This window comes from Theobroma cacao, chromosome 1 (assembly GCF_053813885.1).
Source record: "Theobroma cacao isolate CCN51 chromosome 1, ASM5381388v1, whole genome shotgun sequence".
NCBI lineage: Eukaryota > Viridiplantae > Streptophyta > Magnoliopsida > Malvales > Malvaceae > Theobroma > Theobroma cacao.
The window spans coordinates 3,848,187-3,860,448 of NC_142639.1; the positions used below are offsets into that span (position 1 = coordinate 3,848,187).

General features: G+C 36.4%; 2 protein-coding genes across 2 annotated transcripts; one reads left to right on the forward strand and one right to left on the reverse strand.

The window, feature by feature from the left end:
* Positions 1-335: 335 nt before the first annotated feature.
* Positions 336-3,685, forward strand: LOC18611343 (putative pectin methylesterase CGR2). The gene is made up of 7 exons (XM_007047557.3): positions 336-609; positions 869-1,036; positions 1,140-1,179; positions 1,313-1,348; positions 2,024-2,398; positions 2,728-2,783; positions 3,316-3,685. The coding sequence occupies exons 2-7, from the start codon at positions 914-916 to the stop codon at positions 3,466-3,468; spliced, it is 783 nt and encodes a 260-aa protein (XP_007047619.1). The 5' UTR covers positions 336-609; positions 869-913; the 3' UTR covers positions 3,469-3,685.
* A 266-nt stretch (positions 3,686-3,951) lies between these two features.
* On the reverse strand, positions 3,952-6,443 carry LOC18611344 (Pentatricopeptide repeat (PPR) superfamily protein). The gene has a single exon (XM_018113865.2). It carries the CDS (start codon positions 6,348-6,350, stop codon positions 4,194-4,196), a length of 2,157 nt encoding a protein of 718 aa, XP_017969354.2. The 5' UTR covers positions 6,351-6,443; the 3' UTR covers positions 3,952-4,193.
* Between the last annotated feature and the right edge of the window lie 5,819 nt (positions 6,444-12,262).

Sequence of the window (12,262 nt, forward strand, 5' to 3'; positions counted from 1 at the left end):
GCCACAAAAGGCAATGAGTGCAGTAATTATTCAACTTTGATCAATCTTTTTTGTCATATGGTGTCTTTCTAATGCTATTTTCACACAAATTATACATCAATGAGAGTTTTCAATTTTGGGTCCAGGTGTTGTTGGATTTTAAAAGTTTTTACTGGTCTTTTGTTTTTTTATCTCTTTTCGTTTTAATTAACTTTATAATAAAAATAAAGACATTTTTTAGTAGTGTTAGTTAAACTGATAATCTTTTTCTGAACGACGTCGCATTCCTAACCGACGCGCTGATAACTGTATGGCAAAAGCGCGCCGTATAATGGCGACCCATATTTCTCACACACGGATCTTAGCTTTCGCAAAATAAAAAATGCCAAAGCCAAACAGTGAAAATACTGCGTATCTGAGACCCTTTCAGGCTTTCACACTTGATTTATTAAACTCCTTTGTAGTTTGTACTCTTTTTTTCTTTTTTAATTACGAGCAAATGGCTTTAAATTCCTACTTAATCGAGTGCTAGAAGTAAAAAGCGAAAACCAGGGCAAAACAACACTCAAAACACATCCACAGATCTAAGATCCAAAATCCAAATGCCCATTTCCAATTTCTCCCTCTAAGGTGAACTGTCGTCTCTCTCTCTCTCTCTCTCGTCTTTCTTCCTGTAATTCCTTTTGATCTCTCTGTTGCTTTCATTATTTCCTCCATTTTATCTAATATCCAAAGCTTTCTCATTTTTTGGATCTGCTTTCGTTTTTCTGTTTGTTTCTTTTTTTTTTTTTTTCCATTTCTCATTTTGATTGTTTGGCAATGAATTTAATGTTTGTTCTTTCGATGAAGAAACTAAAGTTTTGTGTAAATCTGATGTTTGTTTGGACAGTGTAAATAGTAATAACAAAGTTTTAGAAGAGAGTAGCAACCAACCATGTCAAGGAGGCAAGTAAGTTCCACGCGCCGCTTTGTCGACAGCGGAAACTTTCCCTTCGCTGGAGCTTTACATTCCAAATCCCGATCTTCTCCCATTTTATCCATCGGTCTTGTCGTTGTGGTATATCCGTCTATCTATCTTCTTCTTTCTTCAAATTTTTATTATTTTTAAAAAAGGAAATTAATTGAGGTAGCAATTGTTTTTTTTTTTAATTAACTTTCAGGGGGCAATCCTTCTTATTGGCTATGCCTATAGTGGCTCAGGTATTCTTTAAATTATTTATTTATTAAATATGCTTACCAGAATTTCTTATTTGGATTTACTTGCTTTGTGGTTTAATATGCTTTTCTTATTACTTCAATCAATTGGCCATAATAATCTTTTTGGGGTATACAGGTAAATTCCGAGGTGAAGCAGTTAGTCGGATCGAAGGTAAAGTTTGTTTTCCCTTATTCCTCATTGGATTTGATGTTTAGAACTGAATGAATAGTGAAGTTACTGTTTTTATTTGATTCTTATGAGCTTTTTGGTACGATGTCTCTTTAGAACTACTTAACTACTTAGTGGATTCACTAATGCTGTGTTTGGAACATGCATTTGGATTTGGTTTGTGATATAAATTGTGAGGATGAATGCATGCATTATGTAAAAATTAGTTAAGATTTGATAAACCTATGTATTTGAGAGGTTGTAAGAAGATGCATTTTAAATTCTCTATGTAATATATGTATTTCAAATTCATCACTAAGTACAGATTTAAAAGATTCATGCATTTGAAAATAATGATGAAAGTCATGTTTTAATCTGTTTCATCACACAATTTATGCGAAATTTGAAATCTAAAAATCCAGTCTCCCAATTTCAAGTTCAGGAATGCAACCTTAATAATTTGGAGAACATCATCAGTTGTTTTAGCATGTCTATAAGATCACCAAATTCATCGGAGATTATATTTTGGATACAAATCTTAGAGCCTTGCTTCAGCATCTCATTGTTGTCAGTCTTACTTTCCTTTGATAGATTGGAATTGCCATGCTTTGGAAAGGGTATGTTTTCATTAAGTGTAACGTTCCAAAATTCAATTAATTTTCTTTTTATTTTTTATAGGTGATTATTCATGCACTCTTGAAGTTCAGAGAGCAATACCTTATTTAAAGAAGGCATATGGTGACAGCATGCACAAGGTTTTGCATGTAGGCCCTGATACCTGTTCAGTGGTCTCCAAACTTTTGAAAGAAGAGGAAACTGAAGCCTGGGGTGTGGAACCATATGACATAGAGGATGCTGAAGCAAATTGCAAGAGTCTTGTGCGCAAGGGCATTGTACGTGTGGCAGATATCAAGTTCCCTCTTCCCTATAGGCCAAAGTCGTTTTCTCTTGTTATTGTGTCAGATGCCCTTGATTACTTGTCTCCAAAATACCTGAACAAGACTCTTCCTGAGTTGGCAAGGGTGGCCTCCGATGGTCTAGTTATTTTTGCTGGTAATCTCTTACTCTTTTAAGTTACATATCAATTATAAAATAAAAGTTAGGCAGAGAAATGCCGATATAGAGATATATTCGTTTATGAAGATAACTCTTTCACAGATGGAAAAATGTTTCTGATGTAACTACATGATAACCACAGTATTACTATTTAGAACACTTTCCTAGAGACCATATGTGCAGCCATGAGTGGTTTTTAGATGGATGTAGTACATACTCTCTTTGTGTTCTTTGTCAAACTGGGGATTCATGCAGCTTTTTACTCATTGTATTTGATCCTTTCTTTTGGTTTATCTGAATTTTAACAGCTTCTTTTTCATGTTCAGGTTACCCTGGTCATCAGAGGGCTAAAGTGGCAGAATTGTCAAAATTTGGGCGGCCGGTCAGTCTCTATCTACTCCTTATAACAAGGGGATTTGAAATTAAAATAGGCCATAATATCTCTTTTAACTTTCATTTGATCAAAATTGTCACACCATTTTTGTTTTAGTGAGTCTTGTTTCTGGATATTGATATTATCGTATTCCTGTTGGTTCTTCAGTCGGACTCTCAGTTACAGAATAAATAGTTAATCTGACTTAAGTATTGACAAGATTTTGTTGTGCTTAGTCAGAACTTGAAGTAGTCTAAAATGTTCAGCAAGAAAGAGGTCCCAAAGTTTGGACTTTGGTTGCATTTATCACTAAATTAGGGACTGATTGATAAATTTGAAGTTGTGAGATAGTCTGGTGGGAACAAAGAAATATAAAAGGATATGCACATGCATTATTACCAAAAAGGTTGGGAGGAGTTCATGTAGTTTTTTCCATTTACTCCATTTGTGATCTTTGTTTCTGAATTATCATTTAGCACAACTTTAAAGTGCCAAGTTGACCTTATCAATTATCATTAACATATCTGTTTCGTTTGTGAAGGCCAAAATGCGGAGTTCATCTTGGTGGATTCGCTTTTTTGTCCAGACTAGCTTAGAAGAAAATGAAGCTGCCATTAAGAAGTTTGAGCAGGCTGCATCTAAGAAGTCATTCCAGTCAGCTTGTCAAGTGTTCCACCTCAATCCATACCACTGATAAAAGAGAAATTCATTAAGATCAAATTTTCATTAATTATGTTTGTCATGCATTTGAAGGCGAAGTAAAATATCTTCAGCTCTCATATGAAATATAGACTGTCGGGTAACTAAATTTGGTAAAGAGATGTTGTTGACATCACCTAGTGTTGTGCTCTTAACATTACAAAGTTTATATTTATTAATTTAATTGATAAGAATTTTACTGTTATTAGTTATCACACATCCATTTATTGTACTTTATTAAATAACTGTGGAGAATGCAACTCTTTACCAGTATTTGTGTTCACACTTGCATTTTTATTTAGCTGTGGACCTGTCTGTAGAAAGTTTATTAGCTCATGAAATAGGGGAGGGAACTCTTTCTCTTCCCATAAACCTTGCTTCTCTCCTCCATATGTGGTTTCAAAGCTCCAAGGTTTATTTGTTAGGATGTCTTTATAAACATATGCATTTATAGAATTTTGATATATCCAAACATTGCTTTAGTCTCAGAATTGCAAGAGTTCCTTGTTGATGATACATTTTTGGTTACACGAGGATACCAAAAAATTCATAATCTGTTATCCAACCCTTAAATAAAATATTTTGGATTCCGATAATAAAATCAGTCAGTCGCATGGTTTGCAATCATCAGCCTGACAATTCGTAACAAGGAATCAATGAATAGATGGTTATAGGTTAGGGAATTGGAGTTTGAGACCGCTGGCAACGAGTCTAAAAGCATTACCAATAATCCCCACAAGAACACTTACCATCCTTGAAGCAGTGAAACCGACGGGTATCCCTTACAGTGATTTCCCTCCCAGCAATGGCAGAAATAAACTTGATTGCATTATGGCAGTCTCCACATATTCTCAGGTTTTTAATCACAAGAATAGGCTCCCCATCTTTTGTTGAAAGCAGCCCAAATGCAACAGCTAGCTTCTCGCTATGCTGACCCAACCTTATCTCCTTCTCTCCAGGCTCTATCTCGTCATCCTTAACTAAAGTCCATCTCAGATCGGGAACATAGCCAGCTAGCCTCATCTTCTTCCCCATCTCCTCCAAGTACTGGTAAATTTCTTTGATCATAGGGTGTGAAATATCTTCAGCCACAAACACATGAATTCTTTTATTCACCTCAATCCAACTACAACCTGGTTTCTTCCTTACACCTCTGTCTCGCATAAGCTTTCTAACTGTAGCCGCCTCTTCCCATTTGCCGCTGCTGGCATACATATTTGCAAGCATGACATAAGGTACAGCATTTGAAGGCTCCAGCTCAAGAAGCTGGTTTGCGGCCCTTGATGCTAGTTCTATGTTTCCGTGCATTTTACAAGCACTAAGCAGTGCAGCCCAACCAATTGAGCCAGGGCTAAATGGCATAGTCTCTATGAGCCTCTCAGCTTCACTTAGCTTGCCTGCTCGACCCAAAAGATCAATCATACATGAATAGTGTTCCACTTCTGGTTCAATTCCAAACTTTTCCTTCATAATGTTGAAATACTTCTGACCCTCCTCAAGTTTTCCTGTATGAGCACATGCTGAGAGAACAGAAATGAAGGTTACGCTCGTAGGGGAAATATTTCGCTCCAGCATCTGCTCAAAAAGAAGTAATGACTCCATTCCAATTCCATGTTCTGCATAACCAGCAATCATTGAATTCAAAGAGACAGTATTATGCTCTGGCATCCTATCAAACAACCATCTTGCATCATGAAGATTTCCACATTTTGAGTACATAGCAACCAGGGCATTATTGACTTGAATTCGATTAGGGGTTTCAGATTTAATTGCCAGTGCATGAATCTGTCTTCCCTGAGAAGGTGATGACAAATTGGAGCATGCACTAATTACATTCACAAAGCTACAATCATCAGGGTGATAACCAACACATCGCATCTCCTGGAAACACTCAAGAGCCTCCTCAGCAAGCTCCTCATTCAACGAATACCCCGAAATCACAGTATTCCAAAGAACCAAATCCGGTCCAGAAACTTCGTCAAACACTTTCCTACAATCCGACATACCACCTCCACACTTTGAATACAAATCAATCAAACCACTCCCAACGTGAGCATTTTGATGAAAGCCAGTCTTAATCAACATAGCATGAAATTGAAGCCCTCCTAACAAGTCCTCTAAACTAGTAAACGCTGTCAAAACACTGGCCAAAGTAAACATATCAACAACCAATCCTATCCTAACCATTTCCTGAAACAGAGCCAATGCTTTTGCTCCCTCTTTATGCTGCCCATACGCCACGATCATTGAATTCCACGACACTTCATCTTTACCCTCTCCCATCCCATAAAACACCCGCTTCGCCTCCTCTAAAAGGCCCTCTTTACTATAACATGAAAGCAAAGCATTGTTAACCGAGGCATATGAATGAAACCCACAGAAAACCAGAAAGCAATGCAACTGCCTAAGCAAAAACAAGTCATTTAAACAAGCCGTGATCACCCCGGATAAAGTAAAGCCATCCATTTCAAAACCCAACTCTCTCATTTTTTTAAACAACCCCAATGCAGGTTCAGTCTTACCACAATCTGCATAGGCAGATATAAGAGTGTTATAAGAAACAAGGTCTGGTTGAGGAATTTGATCGAACAGTTGATGGGCAACGAAAGGGAAGGATTCCTTGGCATAGGCAGCGATGATGGCGTTGAAAGAGAATGTGTTGGGGTCTTGGGTTTGGTGAAAGGCGTTGTGGGCGACGGTTAAGTGGCCGCATTTGGAGTAGAGAAGGATGAAGTGGTTGGAAAGGTAAGTTGAAGAAGGGATGAGAGATTTGATGTAAAGAGCGTGGAGGGATTTGCCTGTTAAAAGGTCTCTGTGGGTTATGCATGTTTTCAACAGGTTGCGGAAGGTTTGGATGGTCCATGACATTTGGGTCATTTGCCATCTTTACGTAACAGTTCGTTCATTGCATACAAATACACAACAGGTTAAGGTATATGTCAACAAAGTTTAAAGCAAGGTAAACATATTAAAAGGTTTATTTAGGCCCTGCAGTATGAAGTTTGGACCAAGGAGGCGAGGACCATCTAGCCCAACCATGCACCCACTACTCTTTTGTTGGTCTGACCAAGGGAAGAACTTGGGCTAGAGCATGATTTCTCAGCCTAGGCTCATTAAGAAAAAGGCATAAGATCACCTCTCCCCACCCTCATTATTCTTTGGAGGACCAAGCAAAGGTTCCATCACGCCAAGCAATTGGAAATGGAGCATCCACGTCGTTTTCATAAAGGGTCATGTTCAAAGCCTCCCCACAATTCCCAAATCAGAAGGGAAAACGAGAAAACATAATAAATGTAGGTGATGGGGCAAAACTAGCTGTTAGGATGTGGAAATGGTCAATTTCGGCTTCCAAGTCCGCTTGGGTCCATTAACTCCAAGATTGTCGAACGGGCCTTAATTTGTACACATGACAAACGTTGTTTTCACTTTGCACCACTTCATTCCACAAAATTATCAATTTATTGCCATGCTCTCACAAAAAATATAAATTTGCACTATCCAATATCTGAATTCCCATATATCAATTTTGGTAAAGATAATTAATACATTCATAAATCATTATCTCACCCATTTTGTTATAATTTGCTTCATTAGTGTACCTATGTCTCACTATGCCAAACCCTCATATATATCTCAAGTCATGTATTATCACTCTACTCCATGTAGTTTGTTTCCAGGCATACACACCAAAGGCAATTGAACTATATAGTGCCTAAAGTTGGTCAGGAACATATCTTAAATTTCAGAGGAATTTTAGCCTTTCATTTCATTTTAATTTCAAAATTGCTAGGACACGGGCTATGACTTTTTTTTTTCTTTTATTACCATTTCATGTGACTCATGCATTTACTATCAAATAATTAGATTCAAACAAAATTTATAGGTGAGATCCATGCATTTACAAATGCACGTAAAAAAAACGTATTTATATAATACGAATGTACGTAAAAAAAAAGTATTTATATCATTAAATTCGAGTCTCGTACCAACCCTTGTCGTTAAATTTTGTTCCCTGATCTATTACCTTCCAATGCAAGTAGGTCCAGAAAAAATAAAAATCCTAGCAAGGTAGCTTCTCAATTTGGTTTTTGTTATGGCTCTACCGGATCCCCTATAGGCCATAGGGACAAAAACGTATGTTCATTACCCAAAATTATAGGATCACTTGTAAACTTTGCATAAAGCAAAGGATAATGACAAGTGACACCCGATTAACACTTCAGCTCTTAAAAAAATGATGGAAACGAGAACTACTTGTAGTGTTTTGAACAGAAACCTGCGGTCTCCCCAAATGGTATGCATTTCAGGCCCAGCATGCATGGCATATTGAAGCGTAGGCCACAATATTGGGGCAACAAATTAAACAATCACTTTCAAGCTAGGCTGGAGAGGAGTCTCCATCGACCGCGCAATCAGGGCAAGCCGCATGGCCTGGTTGGGATTGTTTTTGATAATGAATCAGTTACTGCAGCCAAATAATTAGAAACAGGCTCATCTGTGAGACCCTTTGATGTGTGGGAGAGGTACACTCCATGCTCACACTGTTAACATCTCGACCCACTTGGATATAACTATAGACAAAAAACAATTGTCAAGGGTGTCCTGAAAGGAACAGCCCAAGACTAAGACTTGGTTTTTAATGGGTCCATTGTCCATGGTCTACATTTTGTAAAGCAAGTACAGCAAAATCAGACAATGGTGTACAAAACCAAACCGTAGCGTGAATTTGAAGGAGTCTAAATGAACTAAATTTATTGTGTATATAGGGATATGATGGAATGATATGTCAGCTAGGTTTATTTGGCATATCAAATTATACAATGTGAATGAAAGAGAAATGTTGCTTTCTAGTGATTGTTGGATATCTTTGTCGCAAGGTCAATTTGGTTGATGGCAATTAATTGTGGGTGGCCAGATTTCAATGAGTGACGATGAGGATGTATTCTCTAATTATTTTTTAGGATGTTTCTCGGATACTCAGTTACTGATCCGAGTTTGACCTGGTAAATTTATATATAGGTCTATTTTTCCATCTAGAGTAATTAATCTTTTTGTTTGTCATCTTTAAATTCTTTGCTTTTTTTTTGGGTGTTTAGGTTCAAATTACATAGTTTCTTGAGTATTTTTTTGGTGTAACGCAGTATCAGATAGTCTCTATTGCGCGGAGAGAAGTAGTTACTTAAAGCCTGTTTGGCTTGACTTTTTTTTAACTTAAAAGCTATTATAAAGCTCTTATGAAAAATAATAACTTTTAAAATTAAGCTAAAATTATTTCGTAAATTTTTTTTTATAAGTTATAATTTTTGTTAAAATTATCATAGAAGGTATTTCTTTTTTTTATAGGGTAATACTGTAATTATTTTTAACAAAGGAGGATATTTTTGGAACAAAAATAAAAATTTTCTTGTATTTTTAAAAGAAGAGAAGAAAAAACTCCTCATTGGAACTTTTTTTAAACTCTTTTTTAAAAATTTTGTTCTTACAAAAAAGTTACTTTTTTTTTAAAATTTCTCAAAACATTATATTTAGTTTGACTTTTGCTTTTAAGAGATACATAAACTGACAAAAAATTAAACCAAACATACACTTAGTATATGGGATAAGGGGTCAGGGAAGTGTTCCCTGGCACTGAGGAAGCAGTGAAGTTATGAAATAAGGATAGCTGATTAGCATTTTGGAGCCCTACCATTAAGATAGATATTTTTAGCCCAGTCAAAGGAAATGAGATTTTATAAAACTAAGATGAGTTCAATTAACTATTTCTAAATTGATGCTAAGCATTCTAATTTTTTAAAAAAAGTAAAATATCAAAAGATGTGATTGTTGTGATATAAACTCGACATATCACATTTAAAATACCTAATTATTTTACAAATATGACACGTCAAGTGTATGACATGACGTTCATTTTGTAAAAAATAAAAAAATTAAAAATGATCTTCTTATATGTAAATAAACTTAGTTGCAATCTCATCAACTTTTTTCCTTAGTTTCCCCTATATACTAAAGAACATAGCTGGAAATCTTTGGGTTTCCAGGAATTTAACTAATGGTAACGTCCCCAAACATCTAGTTAATTAGATTAATAATTCTTAATGAGTTGATACTGTTTTGAACTTCTCTGTATTGAAGTGAGCAGCAAGCCCTGCAGCTCAGAATAGACGTTGCCTTTGAAGAACATGTAGATCCAACCAAAACTAATGCACGAACATGAAACATCACATCACTTCTAACGCTGAGGTTTGCTAAACCTTACCAGACCACTTTGGATAAGAACCATCGAGCCGTTTTTAAGCTGTCAAGAAAACGAAGTTGAATTTATCTAATATGTTGCAAGCTAGCTAATAAGTTCTCCTATAATATATATATATATATATTTCCATGCAAATTTTGACCTAGAATTCCTCCAGGTAGATGCCTATTCAGATTCAATCCGGAAAACCATCCCCTTCATAATCAAAGAATAAGGCATATGTGCATCATGTTTACACATGAAACCTCACATCCGACTTTGAAAATTACGTAGTTCAATGTTTCCACGACTTTTATTCTTTGTTTTCTTTGGATAAATGTTTTCCCATGATCCAGACTTTCCTCAAAGTAGGTTTTTGAAAAAGAAAACCAAAAACCTCTGATTTGTGCATTGGAAAAAGAAGAGAAAAGAAGATAAAAGAGATGAGGGACTTGGTTTTTTCTATCATCGATCACTTTATCTTTCTGGATTGGAATTTACGTGTTCTGTTAATTCTACTAACAAGACTACTACTACTACTACTACTACTACTAGTACACCTATTGCTTAAGTGGGTATCCGTTGTTTTCGTTGACCTCTCCTCCAATTCCTTCCCAGTGTTGAATTGGATATTACCTACGTCAGGCATCAATGTCACAAAGAAGAGACAAAGAGATCATTCATGGGGGGTCGGGGAGGGGGTCCCTCGTTATTTAAAGAAAGGTCTAGCAAATGGTGGGATGGTCCATGGTTGTGTCTCCTCGGAAGAGTGTGAGGAATGGACTAACGTGCAGCGTCATGTTACTTGTCATCAGTGGAGGTTAGCCAATTGGGTCGCCCCGCAGATGGTCCCAGAACCCTATATTCTTCCATGTAGCTATGCGCTCTGAGGGAGAGAGGGGGCCTGGTTTCCTGGTGGGGGCAATGTAAACAAGGGTTTCACATGCCCTAACAACCCTTCTCCTACAACAAACCACGTGGCCTCGCTTCAATTATTTCCCCCCTCTCAGATAATTCTAAAGCAAAAACCCCCATTTAAAGTACTAGCATGGACATGGGAAAAGCAAAACCCAAATGTAAATCAAATGAGGGGATATGAAACAGGGTACTAAAGTAAACTCAACACCTACATAAAGCAAGACAGAAGAGAACATGAAGCCAAAATTGAATATGCCTTGTGCCCTTGTCAAGCGGGTACCGGGTCGGGTTCAACTACAGCAAACCAATAATTTTCTTGCCCTCCAAGGATCATCAACTAAAAACATAAACAGCCCCTTGAAATCTACTAATGACTACATATATATGTGTGTGTGTTTGTAAAATAAGTATTATAATCTGAGCTGAGTGCTGAGCAAAAAAAAAAAATAATCTAAGCTAAGTACTGTGAATGCACATAACCACATTACATTATTGCCTTCGGGGATTTCTCATCATGTTGTTTGCTTGTCGTTCCATGGCCATGATCATGTCCCTGGTTTCAAATGCTTATGAATCGCATCAATCAGATCAGTCTAGCCATTTCCAGGTCCCATTTGTTGCACTGAAAGAAGGATTGAGGGACCTCATTCAGAGAGTATTGTCCATGATTTACAAAATAATAATTTGGGTAATTATTGTAGTTAATCTGGATCAGTTAGGAGATTTTTGTTTCTCATTTTCATTTATTACATATATATATATAGGGACCAGGTTTGAAATTATGGATTGTCACTGCCATTTTTTTTTTTGAGGAACTATTGTCTTTATCGAGCCCTTAGTCATCAATTCTCAGCCACAACTTGTCACTTTCCTCAAATTTTGACATTTCATTCATGTTCTCTGTAAGTGGAATTAAATATTTAATTATAGTTTAAACGTTTGGTTGGATACAATATTAATGGCTCAACTCCTTTCTCACCTGTTTGCATATCCCTGTTTTGACTTCAGCAACAAGCCTCCACTTGAGTCTAAGTCCACTCTATGAAGTTATCTGATACACGGCGACTTTAATTCATTGGCCGAACCAAACTTCTTTCGGCTTGCATTTCCTTTAATGAAATGAATTTCTATTTCCTTTTTAATACAAAAATTTAACTTATTATCTAATATCTTAAATATTTAAATTGCCTCTAATGCAAAAAGTTCAGAGTTTTAAAATTGAGTCATCGATCTCGTGTGTATATATTTCCTCGTAATTAAGTACTAAAAAGATATAGCATATGAGATTTAATCAAATATAAACATGGTTAATTGAGAATCTTATTCTCTAATCAGGTTCTATTAACATATGGTTATCATGGACTCGGAGTGTACAATATCAAGACTCAGTATAGTAAAAAGGAAATTAGCTTTGTTTCTACCAAAATAGAAAAGAGAGAGACAAGGGTTTTCCACGTAATGAAATGGTCCCCCATTGTAGTCCTAGGGTTACTTCAAAGTAGCTTCTTCAAGTAAGCGACCCCTCCTTCAACTTATCTAATTAAACTCCTGAAAGACTACGTGATTATGAGCTGTCCCTCACTTTTTCGATCGAACCGAGAGTATTTGATAAAACAAAAAGAAAATTAACTACAAATAA

Bases quoted from the DNA above. Each gene is read 5' to 3' on its own strand.
- LOC18611343 (XM_007047557.3), top strand. From the start codon at position 914: ATGTCAAGGAGGCAAGTAAGTTCCACGCGCCGCTTTGTCGACAGCGGA. The intron at 1,180-1,312 runs GTATTCTTTAAA...TGGGGTATACAG, and splicing joins CTATGCCTATAGTGGCTCAG to GTAAATTCCGAGGTGAAGCA. The intron at 2,399-2,727 runs GTAATCTCTTAC...TTTCATGTTCAG, and splicing joins TGGTCTAGTTATTTTTGCTG to GTTACCCTGGTCATCAGAGG.
- LOC18611344 (XM_018113865.2), bottom strand. From the start codon at position 6,350: ATGACCCAAATGTCATGGACCATCCAAACCTTCCGCAACCTGTTGAAA.